This window comes from Ascaphus truei, chromosome 15 (genome assembly GCF_040206685.1).
Source record: "Ascaphus truei isolate aAscTru1 chromosome 15, aAscTru1.hap1, whole genome shotgun sequence".
NCBI lineage: Eukaryota > Metazoa > Chordata > Amphibia > Anura > Ascaphidae > Ascaphus > Ascaphus truei.
The window spans coordinates 38,684,631-38,708,506 of NC_134497.1; the positions used below are offsets into that span (position 1 = coordinate 38,684,631).

The following is a 23,876-nucleotide window of genomic DNA, read 5'->3' on the forward strand; positions in this document are numbered from 1 at the left end:
CGCTTGTGCGCACGCTGAGCTGAGACCTGGGAGAGGTGTGATCTCCTCCGGCTGCTCCTTCTGTCTGATATCCCTGTGTGTTCAACAAGCGTTTGCACAGGCAGACCCCCATTTTCCTTTATCGGCTCCCTGATAAGGACAGGGTGGGGCAAGGGTAAATCAAACACTCGACTGACACACGCTCCAGGGAAGCCAATTTGATGGTTACATTGCTGACACAGGACTGTTTTCTGGGGGCTCACTGCGTGGGATTGAACCCTTAACCCTTTCCGCTATCAGGCGGGCCTACAGCGGCATTATTGTCCATCCTTCGACCTAACCCTGGTTGGAAAGTACACATGTGCTGTCTGAATTCATCTTACCTCCAGAAAGTCATCCCCCTCGCTCTCCAGGACCTTCCCCTGTCTCCAGCGCTTGAGAAACCACTTGAGCTTCATGGAGAGGAGCAGGAAGCTCTGTTTGAACTGGTAGGTCTCCTGGACCAGCAAATTCTTCTCCTGGCTCCAGAACTTCTGCTCCAGCCTCCTCTGCAGGTTTAGAGACTGCAGCTCAAACTCGCGTCGCAGGAGAAGCTTCTGCTGATCTTCCTTCAGCTGAAAGAAGAAAAAAAGGATTGTCTGCAAACGCTCCAACTGTACCCAGTGAGCAGGTTCTCTACGTGTTTTGGGTTCTGTTAGACCAGCTGTACCCATTGAGCAGGTATTCTACATGTTTTGGGTTCTGTTAGACCAGCTGTACCCAGTGAGCAGGTTCTCTACATGTTTTGGGTTCCGTTAGACCAGCTGTGTTTTGGTTTCTGTTAGACGAGTTCTATCCATTAAACAAAGTTTTTTGCGTGTGGTGTGTCGGGTAGGGGACTTCAGTAGGAATCGCTTGGAAGTTTCTCCACTCCAGTGGTACCTATTTTTATGCACACAATGTTGGAGGCCCTGCGTCTGTTTATATGGGTGGTTTTTTCACCCCTTCTCTTGCAAAACCCATTTTACAATTGCAAAATCTCCCCTAGAAATGAAAAAAACGGCAATCAGATTCTAATGGTGTAATCGGGGTCACCAACGTCCCACCCCTGGTCAGGTCCTGATAATGTCACAATGGCATTAACGGGTAAAAGGCATTTACGCCCCAATGAGAAAAAAACTGTAAACTAAATGTTTTCATATAAAAGGTAATAACTGCGTGTTTAATCCATCAACAAAATAATTCTGCAGAATCCTCCCAAATGATGGGCGTCACGGTTCCCTCTGTGAGCCGCCATGTCCAGCGTCCCGCGTCTCTCTGCCGTACGGCTGTCCCCATTTCCGGCTCTGCCGGTGACAGGGACCGCTTGGTGACGGCAGGAGGGGGGCGTTTGAAGAAGGGGATTTTAATATGAAGGTCTCATTTCGGAGCGAGTTTCTCTAGCAGCGATGTGTCCCCGGTGTTAGGCAATTTCCGAGACGTAGAGATACTTCTATCTCAAGGGTTCTGCAGACTCCCTACGTGCGTCATACTTATAATTCATGTGAGATTCCTCGTACCCAGAGTTGTTTCTTAACCCTTCAGTGCCCTACAGACGTACACCACTGTTCCACCACTCTAGCATCGGGCAGAACACGTGTGGACACAACGCCGGGTCAGGGCAATGGCAGCCAATAGAAAAGCCGCGATGTCATCAGGAGATGATATCGCAACATTCTACTGGTGACCAGGCCGCCATGTTTGTAGTATTTGTGTGCCCAAGGCAGCCCCCTCAAAAGAACCTCGCATATCTGGGGAACCAACGGGTCTCCGGACGCCGTGGAAACATGGAGGAGCTCCGGCGGACCCCCTGGTTCAGGCACGGCTAAAGATGTCCATTTGGGGGAGGGGTTCTTGGAAATGGAAAGAAGAAAGGTAAAGCCCTGTTTGAGAGGGAGCAGACGGCTCGGGATCGGTAAGGGGCCCTATTTATCCTGACCCCACGTTTCCCCGCGGACCTGGGTGATTTTCTGTCCGCAGGCCGCCTCCCCCTCTTGGCGTAGCTGCCTCTCCTGGGTTAGCTGCTCCTGCAGGCTCTTCATGGTCTCGTTGGCGTCCGACAGCACCAGCTGCAGGTCCTTAATCTGTATGGAGAACCGAGGACAACACCGGCATTAAGAGACGCCCCTCGGTCCGGTGCGTTTTGGCGATGGTCTCTCAAACGTTTTTTTTCCCCACAGGGCAACCCCCCTATTGAGATGATCTAATTGCTGGGGGTACCCCATCATTTTCATCAATTATCACAAGCCCGGCGGGACCTTACTCCCCCCCGAGGCCTCCCCCTCCATCCCACGGGCAGCCACTTTACCTTCTGTTCCCACATTGTCCCTCATTCCCTCTACAGCAGGGGCAGCCAACCCCAGTCCTCCCGGGAAACCAGCAGGCCAGGTATTAGGGGTATCCCTGCTTCAGCACAGGTGGTGCAGTCATTCGGCCCATCACCTAGAGCCCGGCCCATCACCTAGAGCAGGAGCGGCCAACGCCAGTCCTCAAGGGCCAGCGCCGACAGGTCAGCTTTTAAGGATATCCCTGCTTCAGCACAGGTGGCTCAATCAGTGGCTGTGCTGAAGCAGGGATATCCCCAATACCTGACCTGTCGAGGACTGGAGCTGGCCACCCCTTCTAGAGTGTAAGCTCCCAGGGCCAGGGCCCCCATTAGCGTCTGTATCTGTTGGTGCATGTCAGTCCTGACGTGCATGTAACTCTGTGATTATCAATTCTCTGCAACCCGCTTTGTACTGCGCTGCGGAACGCGGGGGCGCTTTGCAAATAAACAATAATATAATTCCCCATTTGCAACGGCCGTGTTACCGTGTTATCGTAAAATTCAGGTTTTCCGTTATTGGAAATATGATGCAAAATAAAAATATCTTAAGAAAACACGGCACACGTCGTTTGACTTTTCCTGGGGCACCCTTCATCGTGTCCGAGGCACCCCCAGGGGCCACCCTGGTTGAACATATCCCCGATCGTTAGTAGAGAGTACATTTGTTTTTGTTTTTTCATCAAAATTCAAATTTGCCAAATTTTTTCAGGCATATTTTGTGTTTGGAGTTAATTAAAAAACATAAAAATAAAGAAAAAGTCGCCGCTATTTTCTTTTCAATGCGAATATTCAAAAATGGCAACATGTTTAGAAAAGTTAAAAATTAGAAAAAAACTTGGAAAAAAATAAAATATATATATATATTTTTTTTTTTAATGAAATAAGTGAATGTTCAGGAAAAAGAAAGTGCCCCTCCCGGGGAACGCTCAGCGAACGCTCGCAGTATTTCAACATTTCAAAGAGAAACAAACGAACGCGCAAAAAAACGAATTTCGACCCGTTCGTTAATTCAACATGGTGCTCCGTGGGAGAACCGCCCTTAAACTCACAGGCGCACTCCCGCACAGCCGGCCAGGAAACACCCACCAAGGATTCAATTGGTTTCCCTAAACTAATGTAACCGTGTTAATAGCAAACACTTGGCTGCCTGTGTTGTGTGCTTTGGAATTGAATAACCCTAGTTTTAGTCGCGGTGCATTTCCTGCGCATTCACATTTATCTTTATTCTTCCATCATCCGTTAAAAAGGCCAACCCAAGCCGGGCGCCTTTTCTCCTCCATTTTTCTTTTTACATGGGAGTGAAGGCGGGGGTCTCCGGAGCCGATCCCCATTCATTTCAGCTCCGGGGCCCCCCTGCTTCCGGAGATACAGGCCTCCCGTAGGGGGTGTCTGTAGCCGCGCAGTTCGGCTAGCAGGGATCAGGTAATGGCGGAGATTCAAAGCGCCCGTTCCCTGCGGGCCAATAGGAAGCCGTGACATCATCCGGTGCGGCTTCCCATTGGCCCACGTGATGCAGGAGATACCAGCGCCCCCTTCGGAGGTCTGTATCTGCGGAAGTAATGGGGGGTCTCTGGAGCTGAACCGCATTCGTTTCCCCTGCTCCCGAGATACTGACCTCTGTAGGGCGAGAGGGGGGGGGGGGGTATCTCTTGCATATTTAAAAGTCCTGATGACATCACAGCTTCCTATTGGACCTTTAAATAGACCTATCTGTGCCCAGCCGGGGGTGCTACCGGCGACCGATGTTAGTATTGCGGGGAGCAGGGGGTCCGGGGGAGCAGGGGACCCGGGGAGCAGGGGGCCTGGGGAGGTCCGGGGGAGCAGGGGAGCAGGGGGCCTGGGAGCAGGGGGCCCGGGGAGGTCCGGGGGAGCAGGGGGCCCGGGAAGCAGGGGGCCAGGGGGAGCAGGGGGCCCGGGGGAGCAGGGGGTCCGGGGGGGAGCAGGGGGTCCGGGGGGGAGCAGGGGGTCCGGGGGGGAGCAGGGGGTCCGGGGGGGAGCAGGGGGTCCGGGGGGGAGCAGGGGGTCCGGGGGGGAGCAGGGGGCCCGGGGGAGCAGGGGGCCCGGGGGAGCAGGGGGCCCGGGGGGGTCGGGGGGAGCAGGGGGTCCGGGGGAGCAGGGGGTCCGGGGGAGCAGGGGGTCCAGGGAGCAGGGGGTCCAGGGAGCAGGGGGTCCGAGGGAGCAGGGGGTCCGAGGGAGCAGGGGGTCCGAGGGAGCAGGGGGTCCGGGGAGCAGGGGACCGGGGAGCAGGGGGTCCGAGGGAGCAGGGGGTCCGAGGGAGCAGGGGGTCCGAGGGAGCAGGGGGTCCGGGGAGCAGGGGACCGGGGAGCAGGGGGTCCGAGGGAGCAGGGGAGCAGGGGGTTCGAGGGAGCAGGGGGTTCGAGGGAGCAGGGGGTTCGAGGGAGCAGGGAGTTCGAGGGAGCAGGGGGTTCGAGGGAGCAGGGGGTTCGGGGAGCAGGGGGGTCGAGGGAGCAGGGGGTCCCCGGAGCTGAAACCACTTGGATACTAAATCCTAACCACGTGGTTTGCCTTCGAGCGCCCGATACTGTGCCGGGGTTGGAGATCACATGGCAGTGTCAGTGTGGCTCTGTGTGCTGATATTTATTAGCAATCATTTGCAACTGGGAGTTCCTAAGGGGCCCCGTGGAAGGTCGGAAATGCGTCGCAGTCCCCCCTGGCAGGGAACAGGTTAAACGGCTGCAGTGCAAAGGCTCAGATTGGTCCACCCACTCGAGATTAGGATGGGGATGGGTTGCTTGGCAACCTCAGGAGTTGCTAGGCAACCTGGCATTATAAAGCGCTGCAGAAGATGGGCAATAAAAGGTATGGAAGTTAAGCTCTCTTAGAGGCTCAGTAAAATAAAAACACTCGCTCAGCGTGTGATGCCAGCAGCCCCCCGCGCGTGTGTGTGTGTGTGTGTGTGTGTGCGTGCGTGCGTGATGCAAGCAGCAGCCCCGCGCGTGTGTGTGTGTGTGTGCGCGCACGTGCGGGATGCCAGCAGCGGCCCCCGTGTGTGTGTGTGCGCGTGTGCGCGTGTGGGATGCCAGCAGCGGCCCCCGTGTGTGTGTGCGTGATGCCAGCAGCGGCCCCCGTGTGTGTGTGTGCGCGTGCGGGATGCCAGCAGCGGCCCCCGCACGTGTGTGTGCGTGATGCCAGCAGCGGCCCCCGTGTGTGTGTATGTGCGTGCGTGATGCCAGCAGCGGCCCCCGCGTGTGTGTGTGCGTGATGCCAGCAGCGGCTCCCGCGTGTGTGTGTGCGTGATGCCAGCAGCGGCCCCCGCGTGTGTGTGTGCGTGATGCCAGCAGCGGCCCCCGCGTGTGTGTGTGCGTGATGCCAGCAGCGGCCCCCGCGTGTGTGTGTGCGTGATGCCAGCAGCGGCCCCGCGCGTGTATGTGCATGATGCCATCAGCGGCCCACACGTGTGTGTGAGCGTGATGCCAGCGGCAGCCCCGCGTGTGTGTGTGATGCCAGCGGCGACCCCCTGCGCGTGTATGTGCATGCGTGATGCGAGCAGCGGAAGGAATAAAAAAACACTAAGCCAAACCGTCCACACAGAGTAACGCCCCTTCCCCCATCACATGGTACTGGGTGACTAGGGGGAATAATAGCCCACCCACTTATGCATGGTGGATAGTGATGTCACAGCAGAATATATATTTATATATATAGGAGGGAGAGGTTTCTAGGTCAGGTCCCCGGAGGAGTCGCAGGTGAGGAACCTCACTGTGAATAGTGTATATAGGTTTATACTGTAGATCAGGGGTGCGCAAACTTTCCTTAATGCGTTCCCCTGTCTCCTCTCCGGCTCACGTGCACCCCCCCCCCCTGTCACGGCTACAGCGGCAACTGATCTTGCAGGGTCATGTGACATCGGTTGCCATGGAGACGCGTTGCTGGAACCAAGGTAAGAAAAAAGTTACAGAGGCCTCGAGCTATTTTAAATGCCTATGGGGAAGCGCGGGGCCTCTGTAACTGCCGACCGATCCAGCACCCAGACAAGGTACCCAATGCCGGTCCGCACCGATCCAGCACCCAGACAAGGTACCCAACGCCTGGCCCGCACCGATCCAGCACCCAGACAAGGTACCCAACGCCCGGCCTGCACCGATCCAGCACCCGGACAAGGTACCCAACGCCCGTTCCGCACCGATCCAGCACCCAGACAAGGTACCCAACGCCCGTTCCGCACCGATCCAGCACCTGGACAGGGTACCCAACGCCCGTTCCGCACCGATCCAGCACCCGGACAAGGTACCCAACGCCCGTTCCGCACCGATCCAGCACCCGGACAAGGTACCCAACGCCCGTTCCGCACCGATCCAGCACCCGGACAAGGTACCCAATGCCCGTTCCGCACCGATCCAGCACCCGGACAAGGTACCCAACGCCTGTTCCACACCGATCCAGCACCCGGACAAGGTACCCAACGCCCGTTCCGCACCCGGACAAGGTACCCAACGCCCGTTCCGCACCGATCCAGCACCCGGACAAGGTACCCAACGCCTGTTCCACACCGATCCAGCACCCGAACAAGGTAACCAACGCCTCTGTTCCGCACCGATCCAGCACCCGGACAAGGTACCCAATGCCCGTTCCGCACTGATCCAGCACCCGGACAAGGTACCCAACGCCCGTTCCGCACCAATCCATCACCCGGACAAGGTACCAAACGCCCGTTCCACACCGATCCAGCACCCGGACAAGGTACCCAACGCCCGTTCCGCACCAATCCATCACCCGGACAAGGTACCAAACGCCCGTTCCACACCGATCCAGCACCCGGACAAGGTACCCAACGCCCGGGCTGCACCGATCCAGCACCCGGACAAGGTACCCAACGCCTGGCCTGCACCGATCCAGCACCCGGACAAGGTACCCAATGCCCATTCCGCACTGATCCAGCACCCGGACAAGGTACCCAACGCCCGGGCCGCACCGATCCAGCACCCGGACAAGGTACCCAACGCCTGGCCTGCACCGATCCAGCACCCGGACAAGGTACCCAACGCCTGTTCCGCACCGATCCAGCACCCGGACCAGGTACCCAACGCCCGGGCCGCACCGATCCAGCACCCGAACAAGGTACCCAACGCCGGTGCGCACCGATCCAGCACCCGGACAAGGTACGTCCACACAGAGTAACGCCCCTTCCCCCATCACATGGTACTGGGTGACTAGGGGGAATAATAGCCCACCCACTTATGCATGGTGGATAGTGATGTCACAGCAGAATATATATTTATATATATAGGAGGGAGAGGTTTCTAGGTCAGGTCCCCGGAGGAGTCGCAGGTGAGGAACCTCACTGTGAATAGTGTATATAGGTTTATACTGTAGATCAGGGGTGCGCAAACTTTCCTTAATGCGTTCCCCTGTCTCCTCTCCGGCTCACGTGCACCCCCCCCCCTGTCACGGCTACAGCGGCAACTGATCTTGCAGGGTCATGTGACATCGGTTGCCATGGAGACGCGTCGCTGGAACCAAGGTAAGAAAAAAGTTACAGAGGCCTCAAGCTAGGTTAAATGCCCAGATCCAGCACCCGGACAAGGTACCCAACGCCCGTTCCGCACCCGGACAAGGTACCCAACGCCCGTTCCGCACCGATCCAGCACCCGGACAAGGTACCCAACGCCCGTTCCGCACCGATCCAGCACCCGAACAAGGTAACCAACGCCCGTTCCGCACCGATCCAGCACCCGGACAAGGTACCCAATGCCCGTTCCGCACCGATCCAGCACCCGGACAAGGTACCCAACGCCCGTTCCGCACCAATCCATCACCCGGACAAGGTACCAAACGCCCGTTCCACACCGATCCAGCACCCGGACAAGGTACCCAACGCCCGTTCCGCACCGATCCAGCACCCGGACAAGGTACCCAACGCCCGTTCCGCACCGATCCAGCACCCGGACAAGGTACCCAACGCCCGGGCTGCACCGATCCAGCACCCGGACAAGGTACCCAACGCCTGGCCTGCACCGATCCAGCACCCGGACAAGGTACCCAATGCCCGTTCCGCACTGATCCAGCACCCGGACAAGGTACCCAACGCCCGGGCCGCACCGATCCAGCACCCGGACAAGGTACCCAACGCCTGGCCTGCACCGATCCAGCACCCGGACAAGGTACCCAACGCCTGTTCCGCACCGATCCAGCACCCGAACAAGGTACCCAACGCCGGGGCGCACCGATCCAGCACCCGGACAAGGTACCCAACGCCCGGGCCGCACCGATCCAGCACCCGAACAAGGTACCCAACGCCGGTGCGCACAGATCCAGCACCCGGACAAGGTACCCAACGCCCGGGCCGCACCGATCCAGCACCCGAACAAGGTACCCAACGCCGGTGCGCACCGATCCAGCACCCGGACAAGGTACCCAACGCCCGGGCCGCACCGATCCAGCACCCGAACAAGGTACCCAACGCCGGTGCGCATCGATCCAGCACCCGGACAAGGTACCCAACGCCCGGGCCGCACCGATCCAGCACCCGGACAAGGTACCCAATGCCCAGCCTGCACCGATCCAGCACCCGGACAAGGTACCAAACGCCCGGCCTGCACCGATCCAGCACCCGGACAAGGTACCAAACGCCCGGCCTGCACCGATCCAGCACCCGGACAAGGTACCCAACGCCGGTCCGCACCGATCCAGCACCCGGACAACGTACCAAACGCCCGGCCTGCACCGATCCAGCACCCGAACAAGGTACCCAACGCCGGTCCGCACCGATCCAGCACCCGGACAAGGTACCCAACGCCGGTCCGCACCGATCCAGCACCCGGACAAGGTACCCAATGCCCGGGCCGCACCGATCCAGCACCCAGACAAGGTACCAAACGCCCGGCCTGCACCGATCCAGCACCCGGACAACGTACCAAACGCCCGGCCTGCACCGATCCAGCACCCGGACAAGGTACCCAAAGCCCGGCCTGCACCGATCCAGCACCCTTACAAGGTACCAAACGCCGGCCTGCACCGATCCAGCACCCGGACAAGGTACCAAACGCCCGGCCTGCACCCGGAGAAGGTACCAAACGCCCGGCCTGCACCGATCCAGCACCCGGATAAGGTACCCAAAGCCCGGCCTGCACCGATCCAGCACCCGGACAAGGTACCAAACGCCCGGCCTGCACCCGGACAAGGTACCCAACGCCCGGCCTGCATCGATCCAGCACCCGGACAAGGTACCAAACGCCCGGCCTGCACCGATCCAGCACCCGGACAAGGTACCAAATGCTCGGCCTGCACCGATCCAGCAACCGGACAAGGTACCCAACGCCGGTCCGCACCGATCCAGCACCCGGACAAGGTACCAAACGCTCGGCCTGCACCGATCCAGCACCCGGACAAGGTAACCAACACTGAGCAAGCCAATTACCACGACGCTTGATGTAAACGCCCCAGGAGCCGGGCGGGAGATATAGATATATTTATACAAGCATACCCCGCATTAACGTATGCAATGGGACCGGAGTATGTATGTAAAGCAAAAATGTACTTAAAGTGAAGCACCACCTATTTCCCACTTATCGATGCATGTACTGTGCTGCAATCGTCATATACGTGCATAACTGATGTAAATAACGCATGTGTAACAGGCTCTATAGCCTCCCCGCTTGCGCACAGCTTCGGTACAGGTAGGGAGTCGGTATTGCTGTTCGGGACGTGCTGACAGGCGCCTTCACGAGCTGCTGTTTTCCTATTGCGCGAAATGTCCTTACTCGCGAGTGTACTTAAAGTGAGTGTCCTATAACCGGGGTATGCCTGTATTGTATGTCTTGTGAAAGAAATACTGTATTTTAATTTCAAAATGTAATTTCCCCTACGCTGGGAGTTTCTGAGCTATTTTTGGGAAAGCAGGGGGGCCGTGGTTCGGGGAAGCAGGGGGGGGGGGTATGGTTTTGGAAATCAGGGCGGCTGTGGTTTGCAGGGTTACCTGTGTCCCTGTGCAACTAGTGAAGTTACATTATTACCAAGTTTGATTGGAAGATTATATATACAAAGGGAGTTTGAATGCCGCCCTTAACCCTTTAACAACCCCCCCATCCCCCCTTTATCACCGAGGAAGTGTCAGGTCCGGCGTGCAGGGCCCAGGGTTTATTTTAAGCTCCCAATTGCACTGGGAGTGTTTCCGGCTTCCGATTGTTTAACACGGAGCAATAAACACTCTCCGTCAGTGTGATTCCCCCCGTGTGTGTGTGTGCGCGTGCGGGATGCCAGCAGCGGCCCCCGCACGTGTGTGTGCGTGATGCCTGCAGCGGCCCCCGTGTGTGTGTATGTGCGTGCGTGATGCCAGCAGCGGCCCCCGCGTGTGTGTGTGCGTGATGCCAGCAGCGGCTCCCGCGTGTGTGTGTGCGTGATGCCAGCAGCGGCCCCCGCGTGTGTGTGTGCGTGATGCCAGCAGCGGCCCCCGCGTGTGTGTGTGCGTGATGCCAGCAGCGGCCCCCGCGTGTGTGTGTGCGTGATGCCAGCAGCGGCCCCGCGCGTGTATGTGCATGATGCCATCAGCGGCCCACACGTGTGTGTGAGCGTGATGCCAGCGGCAGCCCCGCGTGTGTGTGTGATGCCAGCGGCGACCCCCTGCGCGTGTATGTGCATGCGTGATGCGAGCAGCGGAAGGAATAAAAAAACACTAAGCCAAACCAAACCGTCCACACAGAGTAACGCCCCTTCCCCCATCACATGGTACTGGGTGACTAGGGGGAATAATAGCCCACCCACTTATGCATGGTGGATAGTGATGTCACAGCAGAATATATATTTATATATATAGGAGGGAGAGGTTTCTAGGTCAGGTCCCCGGAGGAGTCGCAGGTGAGGAACCTCACTGTGAATAGTGTATATAGGTTTATACTGTAGATCAGGGGTGCGCAAACTTTCCTTAATGCGTTCCCCTGTCTCCTCTCCGGCTCACGTGCCCCCCCCCCCCCCTGTCACGGCTACAGCGGCAACTGATCTTGCAGGGTCATGTGACATCGGTTGCCATGGAGACGCGTTGCTGGAACCAAGGTAAGAAAAAAGTTACAGAGGCCTCGAGCTATTTTAAATGCCTATGGGGAAGCGCGGGGCCTCTGTAACTGCCGACCGATCCAGCACCCAGACAAGGTACCCAATGCCGGTCCGCACCGATCCAGCACCCAGACAAGGTACCCAACGCCTGGCCCGCACCGATCCAGCACCCAGACAAGGTACCCAACGCCCGGCCTGCACCGATCCAGCACCCGGACAAGGTACCCAACGCCCGTTCCGCACCGATCCAGCACCCAGACAAGGTACCCAACGCCCGTTCCGCACCGATCCAGCACCTGGACAGGGTACCCAACGCCCGTTCCGCACCGATCCAGCACCCGGACAAGGTACCCAACGCCCGTTCCGCACCGATCCAGCACCCGGACAAGGTACCCAACGCCCGTTCCGCACCGATCCAGCACCCGGACAAGGTACCCAATGCCCGTTCCGCACCGATCCAGCACCCGGACAAGGTACCCAACGCCTGTTCCACACCGATCCAGCACCCGGACAAGGTACCCAACGCCCGTTCCGCACCAATCCATCACCCGGACAAGGTACCAAACGCCCGTTCCACACCGATCCAGCACCCGGACAAGGTACCCAACGCCCGTTCCGCACCAATCCATCACCCGGACAAGGTACCAAACGCCCGTTCCACACCGATCCAGCACCCGGACAAGGTACCCAACGCCCGGGCTGCACCGATCCAGCACCCGGACAAGGTACCCAACGCCTGGCCTGCACCGATCCAGCACCCGGACAAGGTACCCAATGCCCATTCCGCACTGATCCAGCACCCGGACAAGGTACCCAACGCCCGGGCCGCACCGATCCAGCACCCGGACAAGGTACCCAACGCCTGGCCTGCACCGATCCAGCACCCGGACAAGGTACCCAACGCCTGTTCCGCACCGATCCAGCACCCGGACCAGGTACCCAACGCCCGGGCCGCACCGATCCAGCACCCGAACAAGGTACCCAACGCCGGTGCGCACCGATCCAGCACCCGGACAAGGTACGTCCACACAGAGTAACGCCCCTTCCCCCATCACATGGTACTGGGTGACTAGGGGGAATAATAGCCCACCCACTTATGCATGGTGGATAGTGATGTCACAGCAGAATATATATTTATATATATAGGAGGGAGAGGTTTCTAGGTCAGGTCCCCGGAGGAGTCGCAGGTGAGGAACCTCACTGTGAATAGTGTATATAGGTTTATACTGTAGATCAGGGGTGCGCAAACTTTCCTTAATGCGTTCCCCTGTCTCCTCTCCGGCTCACGTGCACCCCCCCCCCCTGTCACGGCTACAGCGGCAACTGATCTTGCAGGGTCATGTGACATCGGTTGCCATGGAGACGCGTCGCTGGAACCAAGGTAAGAAAAAAGTTACAGAGGCCTCAAGCTAGGTTAAATGCCCAGATCCAGCACCCGGACAAGGTACCCAACGCCCGTTCCGCACCCGGACAAGGTACCCAACGCCCGTTCCGCACCGATCCAGCACCCGAACAAGGTAACCAACGCCCGTTCCGCACCGATCCAGCACCCGGACAAGGTACCCAATGCCCGTTCCGCACCGATCCAGCACCCGGACAAGGTACCCAACGCCCGTTCCGCACCAATCCATCACCCGGACAAGGTACCAAACGCCCGTTCCACACCGATCCAGCACCCGGACAAGGTACCCAACGCCCGTTCCGCACCGATCCAGCACCCGGACAAGGTACCCAACGCCCGTTCCGCACCGATCCAGCACCCGGACAAGGTACCCAACGCCCGGGCTGCACCGATCCAGCACCCGGACAAGGTACCCAACGCCTGGCCTGCACCGATCCAGCACCCGGACAAGGTACCCAATGCCCGTTCCGCACTGATCCAGCACCCGGACAAGGTACCCAACGCCCGGGCCGCACCGATCCAGCACCCGGACAAGGTACCCAACGCCTGGCCTGCACCGATCCAGCACCCGGACAAGGTACCCAACGCCTGTTCCGCACCGATCCAGCACCCGAACAAGGTACCCAACGCCGGGGCGCACCGATCCAGCACCCGGACAAGGTACCCAACGCCCGGGCCGCACCGATCCAGCACCCGAACAAGGTACCCAACGCCGGTGCGCACAGATCCAGCACCCGGACAAGGTACCCAACGCCCGGGCCGCACCGATCCAGCACCCGAACAAGGTACCCAACGCCGGTGCGCACCGATCCAGCACCCGGACAAGGTACCCAACGCCCGGGCCGCACCGATCCAGCACCCGAACAAGGTACCCAACGCCGGTGCGCACCGATCCAGCACCCGGACAAGGTACCCAACGCCCGGGCTGCACCGATCCAGCACCCGGACAAGGTACCCAATGCCCAGCCTGCACCGATCCAGCACCCGGACAAGGTACCAAACGCCCGGCCTGCACCGATCCAGCACCCGGACAAGGTACCAAACGCCCGGCCTGCACCGATCCAGCACCCGGACAAGGTACCCAACGCCGGTCCGCACCGATCCAGCACCCGGACAACGTACCAAACGCCCGGCCTGCACCGATCCAGCACCCGAACAAGGTACCCAACGCCGGTCCGCACCGATCCAGCACCCGGACAAGGTACCCAACGCCGGTCCGCACCGATCCAGCACCCGGACAAGGTACCCAATGCCCGGGCCGCACCGATCCAGCACCCAGACAAGGTACCAAACGCCCGGCCTGCACCGATCCAGCACCCGGACAACGTACCAAACGCCCGGCCTGCACCGATCCAGCACCCGGACAAGGTACCCAAAGCCCGGCCTGCACCGATCCAGCACCCTTACAAGGTACCAAACGCCCGGCCTGCACCGATCCAGCACCCGGACAAGGTACCAAACGCCCGGCCTGCACCCGGAGAAGGTACCAAACGCCCGGCCTGCACCGATCCAGCACCCGGATAAGGTACCCAAAGCCCGGCCTGCACCGATCCAGCACCCGGACAAGGTACCAAACGCCCGGCCTGCACCCGGACAAGGTACCCAACGCCCGGCCTGCATCGATCCAGCACCCGGACAAGGTACCAAACGCCCGGCCTGCACCGATCCAGCACCCGGACAAGGTACCAAATGCTCGGCCTGCACCGATCCAGCAACCGGACAAGGTACCCAACGCCGGTCCGCACCGATCCAGCACCCGGACAAGGTACCAAACGCTCGGCCTGCACCGATCCAGCACCCGGACAAGGTAACCAACACTGAGCAAGCCAATTACCACGACGCTTGATGTAAACGCCCCAGGAGCCGGGCGGGAGATATAGATATATTTATACAAGCATACCCCGCATTAACGTATGCAATGGGACCGGAGTATGTATGTAAAGCAAAAATGTACTTAAAGTGAAGCACCACCTATTTCCCACTTATCGATGCATGTACTGTGCTGCAATCGTCATATACGTGCATAACTGATGTAAATAACGCATGTGTAACAGGCTCTATAGCCTCCCCGCTTGCGCACAGCTTCGGTACAGGTAGGGAGTCGGTATTGCTGTTCGGGACGTGCTGACAGGCGCCTTCACGAGCTGCTGTTTTCCTATTGCGCGAAATGTCCTTACTCGCGAGTGTACTTAAAGTGAGTGTCCTATAACCGGGGTATGCCTGTATTGTATGTCTTGTGAAAGAAATACTGTATTTTAATTTCAAAATGTAATTTCCCCTACGCTGGGAGTTTCTGAGCTATTTTTGGGAAAGCAGGGGGCCGTGGTTCGGGGAAGCAGGGGGGGGGGGTATGGTTTTGGAAATCAGGGCGGCTGTGGTTTGCAGGGTTACCTGTGTCCCTGTGCAACTAGTGAAGTTACATTATTACCAAGTTTGATTGGAAGATTATATATACAAAGGGAGTTTGAATGCCGCCCTTAACCCTTTAACAACCCCCCCATCCCCCCTTTATCACCGAGGAAGTGTCAGGTCCGGCGTGCAGGGCCCAGGGTTTATTTTAAGCTCCCAATTGCACTGGGAGTGTTTCCGGCTTCCGATTGTTTAACACGGAGCAATAAACACTCTCCGTCAGTGTGATTCCCACCAGAGATGTTCTTGCTATCTGCTGGACGCCCGCCAGCTCGCTGGGCGATCCGGCTACAGAGAAGACTTCCAAAGGGGGCTTCAGGAAGACGGGATTATGGACTTTAACTGGGATCTTTATATAGTCGCTTTCACCCTCTCAATGCTGCAATAAGGGATCATAGTAAATTCCTTCGGACATAAGAAATAAATGCGTGTGTACAGTATGTATTACATATAGATTTTCATACAGTGCAAAATACAGGTGTGCACTGGCCTAAAATAACTAGTATGTGAATTAGATATATTGATATATAGATATTCAGCATAATCTTCTTCAGCCCGTGTCTCCCCACTGCGGGAGGAAACCTCCCCAATGATCTCCCAGGCCCTGCGGTTGCAGCCTCTCTTCCTCCACGTCGCTCCAACACATTGTCTCATTTCGTCCTCCCACCTTACTTTCGGTCACCATCGTGGTCTCTTCATCTCCCTAGGAATCCAGCCGGGTACCATCATTATCCAACAATGGTCATCTCTTCTTGCGATATGTCTGGTCCACCGCCATTTTACTTTCTCCCCCCCGTGTGATGTCACCAACTTGTTTGGTTTTCGAACCCACTTATTCTTTCTCCTGTCTCGTCAGGTAATACCCAGCATGCATCTCTCCATACTCTTTGACGTGTCTGAAGTGTTTGAATGATCTTCACATTTAGGGCCCAGGCTTCACATCCATACGTGAGCGCGGGCACAATACACGGGTCCAACACTTTCCTCTTGAGTCTCTGTGGAAGGTTCCCTTGGAAGATGGTCTTATTTCTTCCCAATGCCTCCATCCCAGCTTCATTATCCCATTGATTTGATTAAGCTCCAATCCATTGTTACTTGCCGACCACGGTAGACATAGACTTCGACTTCTCCTAGTTCTCTTGAATTTATTTCGATCTTTCGAGTTGACACCTTTGTTGATCACTTTGGTCTTGTGGATATTTTGTGACATCACACGGGTACAGAAATAAAAATGGCGGTGGGTCGGACATACATAAAAGTTACATAGTAGATGAGGTTGAAAAACGACGTACGTCCATCAAGTTCAACCTATGCTAAATTTAGACAACAGATACTTTATCCTATATCTATACTTAATTATTGACATATCGCAAGAAGGAAAGACCATCGTTGGACAAAGATGGTATTCGACTGGATTCCAAGAGAAATTAAAAGACCAAGATGACGACCAAAAGTTAGATGGGAGGATTTGATGAGAAAATGTGTCGGAGCGAAGAGAGGCTGTAACCGTAGGACTTGGGAGATCATTGGGGAGGCTTCATCCAGCAGTGGAGAGACAAGGGCTGAAGATTACATGGATGGAAAAATCCTTGGCACCTAAAATCCCCCCCCCCCCCAGCGCCTGTGCTGCACGGAGAGACAGACTTGGCAATCCCAGGCACATCACCGGATCCGGGGCGCTGGCGATGGTGGTGATTGACAGGTCGCCGTGCAGTGAGGAGAGTTGGGGGGAGCGGAGAGCAGAAGGCAGAGGAGTGCGAGTGCTGGGTGCAGAGCTGTGAGGTTGTGTGAGAAACCAGGAGTGTGTGTTACAGTATGTGTCAGTGTGTGTGTGCAGGTCTGTCACTGTGAATCTGTCCCAGATACACATGGACGTCACCCCCCGATATACATTCCAACACACACATATGCCCCCCTCACACACACACACCCCACCACACACCCCAGCACAAACTGACCCACCACACACACACACACTCCACCACACACCCCAGCACACACTGACCCACCACACACACGGACACAGAGCCGCCAACAGAAGATAGTGGGTGAGGGGGGTGGCAGCGGGACAAAATGCTGGCTCCTATACATTCTGTCTGGCCCCTAAGTATGTTATATTTTTGGCTACCCCTGAATATACATAATCAGTCCATAGGTGTTCTTAACATCCTGAATATAGCGTTTCCTGACTCACGAGAAAGGGAGCTACTGCTCCATGTCACAGAGCACCCTGTATTTGTACAGCCCCATACACCAGTACAATGATACAGCGCCTCTAAACCCCCCCACCCCCGCCCCCAGTGCGACAGTCACAGGGATAGAATGGCAAGCGCAAGCACACGCATTAGCGCATTAGTCACTGGGACCTACCTCCGCCGCATACAACTCGTTATCCGCAGCCTGGTCCGTCCTGTGACCTCTGGTCTGGTCAAGGTCACCGCCAACCTTTCCTCTGTACGGTGCTTCCTTCCCACCGCACGCCCTAAACTCCGGCTGCTCCGCGCACGGAACAAGTCGATGAACAACGAAACGAACAGAGGGGCAGGGAAAGGGGGGAGTAAAAAACAAAAACAAAAGCAAATTAAAAATAAAACAAAAATTAAAAAGAAATAAATAAGAAAACGGGCAAAAAAAAAAAGAAATAAATTACAGAATGAAGAAAAGGAGGAAAAGAATGAAGAGTTTGACCACGGAAGGGTAGGAAAAGGTGGAAAGGAAAAGAAAAGACGCGATGAGCAGACACGTGGGCTGGGGGGGGGGGGTGTTAAGGGAAGGGAGGGGGGGGACAAACGAGAGAAGGAGAGAGAAGGGAAAGAGAATGTGCAAAACACCAGTTATGGTGTCCATGCAGTGGCGAGGGGGTGGGGTGGAGGGGGTGCTAGGCCCGTAGGGTTCAGTGTCATGCAGGAATAGAGGTCTTTGGGTAACTAGAGCGCGCCATACTCCGCCTCCCCATCTCCCCCTGCGGTCTGGTTAACCCCCGTCTGGGGAGGACAAAGAGACCGTTCCTCTTGGATGAACAAACATCCGTTTGGCGAAGGGGCCTTTGTGTCCCCTTCACTGCCCGGCGGGCACCACCGCGCCTTTTATTTCACCCGTTCAACATTCGTTTTGATTTGGCATTGGGAGGGACTGAACCGGTTAAATAATAATTTAAGGAGACAGTCCTTCCAGGAACGCAAGTGTACTAATGGCCGTGACATGGTTAAACCCTGTTCTTCTAATGTAACCATGTATTGTTTATAACTCTGTGCCCATACTTGGAAACGAGAGGTAACTCTCAATGTATTACTTCCTGGTTAAGTGACTGGTAATGAACTGACAAACACTGGACATTGTGTTTGTCAGTTCATTACCAGTTACTTGACCAAGGCCTAAGTGAGGCCGAAACGTTGTGTATTATGAATAAATTATTTTGCTAGAACCCGTGGAGCCCTGGATCCTCTTTCCTGTTGCTGTGTACTTGGATTGCTGCAGATAGGCCATCGCTGACCCAGGAGCTCCGGCGTTGTGCGAACGTATCGCGTTTCTTGCACTTTTTTGTGTGCTGCACACCCACATATCTTTGCATTGCTTCCTGGTTAAACATTTTTATCAAATAAATAAATAAAGACATAAATGTTTACGGGGTCAGTCCCTCCTAGGGTCAAAGTGTACTAATGGCAGTGACATGGTTAAGGGGTAAGTCCCTCCTAGGGTCAAAGTGTACTAATGGCAGTGACATGGTTAAGGGGTCAGTCCCTCCTAGGGTCAAAGTGTACTAATGGCAGTGACATGGTTAAGGGGTCAGTCCCTCCTAGGGTCAAAGTGTACTAATGGCAGTGACATGGTTAAGGGGTCAGTCCCTCCTAGGGTCAAAGTGTACTAATGGCAGTGACATGGTTAAGGGGTCAGTCCCTCCTAAGGGCAAAGTGTACTAATGGCAGTGACATGGTTAAGGGGTCAGTCCCTCATAGGACCAAAGTGTACTAATGGCAGTGACAGGGTTAAGGGGTCAGTCCCCCATAGGGTCAAAGTGTACTAATGGCAGTGACAGGGTTAAGGGGTCAGTCCCTCCTAGGGCCAAAGTGTACTAATGGCAGTGACAGGGTTAAGGGGTCACATCTGGATAATTGATGCCTTGTTACCCAAATCTAACACCTAAAGGTTTATTTTGTCTGATGTATCAAGAGTTTGCACGGGCAGAGACCCCTCTCTCCCCTTCTCTTTATTGGATGACCGAGAAGGACGGGGTGGGCTGTTAGTAAAGAAAACACTTCGTTGACAAACACTCCCCCGATTCAGAGGCCCCCGAGAAAACCAGCTGGACTGTAACATTGTTTTGGGCCGGCTATATGGGATTGCACGTTTAAATCAACCCCGCGCTGGGAAGGAGCCCCTAGCCTGCAGAGCTTGCAATCTCCGGGTCATGTGACGGAGAGCGGAGGTCGTGATGAATATAGGGAGTAGTGTGAGCGGAGAGAGGGGGCCCGGGACCCGCTTTAGGCGGAGTCTCACGGAGGATCGAGAGTACGGCGTTCAGTTCTGGAGAGCTCTCCGGGAGGAGGACGGGCGTGGGAGCGGGTGCAGAGGAGGGTCACACACACGGCTACGGGTCTCAGAAAACGTATCGGGAAAGGCTGAAGCAGCGGGGGGCTCAACGCCAGTCCTCAAGCCTCCCCCCCACCCCAACAGGTCAGGTTTTCAGGATATCCCAGCTTTACCACAGATGGCTCAACCAGAGGCTCAGTCAAAGACTGAACCTCTGATTGACCCACCTGTGCTGAAGCAGGGACTGATTCAGCCACCTGTGCTGAAGCAGGGATATCCTGAAAACCGGACCTGTTGGCGTGGGAGGGGGGCCTTGAGGACTGGATCTGAGCCCCCATGGACTAAAGTACCTTAATGTGTGCAGCTTGGAGGAGAGGAGGGAGAGGAGGGAGAGGAGAGAGAGGAGGGAGAGGAGGGGGGATGATATGACCAACTCTTTCCCATTCATTGACGGTTGGAACAAGCTGCAGGAGGGAAGCGGATCTCACAGGCACAAATGCTCGAGCAAGAGGTCACGTTCTGAGGTCACGTTCTGAGGTCACGTTCTGAAGTGGGCGACTCAGGGGAAAAGAAAAGGATTTTCTTCACTAAAAGAGTAGTGGATCTACCGAACAGCGGAGGTGGGGAAGGGCAGGCTAGACAAGGAATTCAAAACTGGTTATGGTGGACAAAAAAGTTGGCACACACACACGTGTGTATGTATGCATGTGTATGTGCGTATATGTATGTGCGTGTATGTAACACAAAAATCAGCACAGATTGCGGCTTTAACAGCAGTCATTAGTGAGCGATTGTTTACTGAGCAGGCGTCTGAACAGCCGGGCGCGCTTTCCAACAACTCCAAACACGGGAGCTCATTTTGGCACGAGGAGCATTCAGTATGGCTTGTTACTCAATATGTAAACACAGGCGAGGGCGAGAAGCAGGGGAGACGAGGGCGAGAAGCCGGGGAGACGAGGGCGAGAAGCCGGGGAGACGAGGGCGAGAAGCAGGGGAGACGAGGGCGAGAAGCAGGGGAGGCGAGGGCGAGAAGCAGGGGAGGCGAGGGCGAGAAGCAGGGGAGACGAGGGATAGAAGCCGGGGAGACGAGGGCGAGAAGCAGGGGAGACGAGGGAGAGAAGCAGAGGAGACGAGGGAGAGAAGCAGAGGAGACGAGGGCGAGAAGCAGGGGAGACGAGGGCGAGAAGCAGGGGAGACGAGGGCGAGAAGCAGGGGAGACGAGGGCGAGAAGCAGGGGAGACGAGGGCGAGAAGCAGGGGAGACGAGGGCGAGAAGCAGGGGAGACGAGGGCGAGAAGCAGGGGAGACGAGGGCGAGAAGCAGGGGAGGCGAGGGCGAGAAGCAGGGGAGGCGAGGGCGAGAAGCAGGGGAGACGAGGGCGAGAAGCAGGGGAGACGAGGGCGAGAAGCAGGGGAGACGAGGGCGAGAAGCAGGGGAGACGAGGGCGAGAAGCAGGGGAGACGAGGGCGAGAAGCAGGGGAGACGAGGGCGAGAAGCAGGGGAGACGAGGGCGAGAAGCAGGGGAGACGAGGGCGAGAAGCAGGGGAGACGAGGGAGAGAAGCAGAGGAGACGAGGGAGAGAAGCAGAGGAGACGAGGGCGAGAAGCAGGGGAGACGAGGGCGAGAAGCAGGGGAGGCGAGGGCGAGAAGCAGGGGAGACGAGGGCGAGAAGCAGGGGAGACGAGGGCGAGAAGCAGAGGAGACGAGGGCGAGAAGCAGAGGAGACGAGGGCGAGAACCAGAGGCGAGGAGGGCGAGAACCAGAGGCGAGGAGGGCGAGAACCAGAGGAGACGAGGCCAAGAACCCGAGGAGACGAGGGCGAGAACCAGAGGCGACGAGGGCGAGAACCAGAGGCGACGAGGGCGAGAACCAGAGGCGACGAGGGCGAGAACCAGAGGCGACAAAGGCGAGAACCAGAGGCGACGAGGGCGAGAACCAGAGGCGACGAGGGCGAGAACCAGAGGCGACGAGGGCGAGAACCAGAGGCGAGGAGGGCGAGAACCAGAGGCGACGAGGGCGAGAACCAGAGGCGACGAGGGCGAGAACCAGAGGCGTCGAGGACGAGAACCAGAGGCGACGAGGGCGAGAACCAGAGGCGACGAGGGCGAGAACCAGAGGCGACGAGGGCGAGAACCAGAGGCGACGAAGGCGGGGGGGCGGGCTGGGGGGGGGGGGAGGCGGGCTGGGGAGGTGGGCTGGGGGGGGGGGGCTGGGGAGGCTGCCTGGGAAGGCGGGCTGGGGAGGCGGGCTGGGGAGGCGGGCTGGGGAGGCGGGTTGGGGAGGCGGGCTGGGGGGGCTGGGGAGGCGGGCTGGGGGGGCGGGCTGGGGAGGCGGGCTGGGGAGGCGGGTTGGGGAGGCGGGCTGGGGGGGCTGGGGAGGCGGGCTGGGGGGGCTGGGGAGGCGGGCTGGGGAGGCGGGCTGGGGAGGCGGGCTGGGGAGGCGGGTTGGGGAGGCGGGCTGGGGGGGCTGGGGAGGCGGCCTGGGGAGGCGGCCTGGGAAGGCGGGCTGGGGAGGCGGGCTGGGGAGGTGGGCTGGGGGGGCTGGGGAGGCGGGCTGGGGAGGTGGGCTGGGGAGGCGGGCTGGGGAGGTGGGCTGGGGGGGCTGGGGAGGCGGGCTGGGGAGGCGGGCTGGGGGGGCTGGGGAGGCGGGCTGGGGAGGCGGGCTGGGAAGGCGGGCTGGGGAGGTGGGCTGGGGGGGCTGGGGAGGCGGGCTGGGGAGGCGGGCTGGGAAGGCGGGCTGGGGAGGCGGGCTGGGGGGGCTGGGGAGGCGGGCTGGGGAGGCGGGCTGGGAAGGCGGGCTGGGGAGGTGGGCTGGGGGGGCTGGGGAGGCGGGCTGGGGAGGCGGGCTGGGAAGGCGGGCTGGGGAGGTGGGCTGGGGGGGCTGGGGAGGCGGGCTGGGGAGGCGGGCTGGGGAGGTGGGCTGGGAAGGCGGGCTGGGGAGGTGGGCTGGGGGGGCTGGGGAGGCGGGCTGGGGAGGCGGGCTGGGGAGGTGGGCTGGGGGGGCTGGGGAGGCGGGCTGGGGGGGCTGGGGAGGCGGGCTGGGGAGGCGGGCTGGGGAGGCGGGCTGGGGAGGCGGGCTGGGGAGGCGGGTTGGGGAGGCGGGCTGGGGGGGCTGGGGAGGCGGCCTGGGGAGGCGGCCTGGGAAGGCGGGCTGGGGAGGCGGGCTGGGGAGGTGGGCTGGGGGGGCTGGGGAGGCGGGCTGGGGAGGTGGGCTGGGGAGGCGGGCTGGGGAGGTGGGCTGGGGGGGCTGGGGAGGCGGGCTGGGGAGGCGGGCTGGGGAGGTGGGCTGGGGGGGCTGGGGAGGCGGGCTGGGGAGGCGGGCTGGGAAGGCGGGCTGGGGGGGCTGGGGAGGCGGGCTGGGGAGGCGGGCTGGGAAGGCGGGCTGGGGAGGCGGGCTGGGGGGGCTGGGGAGGCGGGCTGGGGAGGCGGGCTGGGAAGGCGGGCTGGGGAGGTGGGCTGGGGGGGCTGGGGAGGCGGGCTGGGAAGGCGGGCTGGGGAGGTGGGCTGGGGGGGCTGGGGAGGCGGGCTGGGAAGGCGGGCTGGGGAGGTGGGCTGGGGGGGCTGGGGAGGCGGGCTGGGGAGGCGGGCTGGGAAGGCGGGCTGGGGAGGCGGGCTGGGGGGGCTGGGGAGGCGGGCTGGGGAGGCGGGCTGGGAAGGCGGGCTGGGGAGGTGGGCTGGGGGGGCTGGGGAGGCGGGCTGGGGAGGCGGGCTGGGAAGGCGGGCTGGGGAGGTGGGCTGGGGGGGCTGGGGAGGCGGGCTGGGGAGGCGGGCTGGGAAGGCGGGCTGGGGAGGTGGGCTGGGGGGGCTGGGGAGGCGGGCTGGGGAGGCGGGCTGGGGAGGCGGGCTGGGGAGGCGGCCTGGGAAGGCGGGCTGGGAAGGCGGGCTGGGGAGGCGGGCTGGGGAGGTGGGCTGGGGGGGCTGGGGAGGCGGGCTGGGGAGGCGGGCTGGGAAGGCGGGCTGGGGAGGCGGGCTGGGGAGGTGGGCTGGGGGGGCTGGGGAGGCGGGCTGGGGAGGTGGGCTGGGGAGGCGGGCTGGGGAGGCGGGCTGGGGAGGCGGGCTGGGGAGGTGGGCTGGGGGGGCTGGGGAGGCGGGCTGGGGAGGTGGGCTGGGGAGGCGGGCTGGGGGGGCTGGGAAGGTGGGCTGGGGGGGCTGGGGAGGCGGGCTGGGGAGGTGGGCTGGGGAGGCGGGCTGGGGAGGCGGGCTGG

At 59.3% G+C, this 23,876-nt stretch overlaps 2 protein-coding genes across 2 annotated transcripts in view; one reads left to right on the plus strand and one right to left on the minus strand.

Annotated features, from left to right (window-relative positions):
• The window catches only part of LOC142466841 (uncharacterized), a 755,003-nt gene that overhangs the window by 350,167 nt on the left and 380,960 nt on the right, over positions 1–23,876 (plus strand). The window lies entirely within an intron of this gene.
• The window catches only part of MTCL2 (microtubule crosslinking factor 2), a 117,745-nt gene that overhangs the window by 21,966 nt on the left and 71,903 nt on the right, over positions 1–23,876 (minus strand). Inside the window, exons 6-8 of the mRNA XM_075572321.1 lie at positions 17,514–17,636; positions 1,956–2,081; positions 363–593 (exon numbers count right to left, since the gene is read on the minus strand). Coding sequence (XP_075428436.1) covers positions 363–593; positions 1,956–2,081; positions 17,514–17,636 — 480 coding nt within the window. The remainder of the gene's footprint in view (positions 1–362; positions 594–1,955; positions 2,082–17,513; positions 17,637–23,876) is intronic.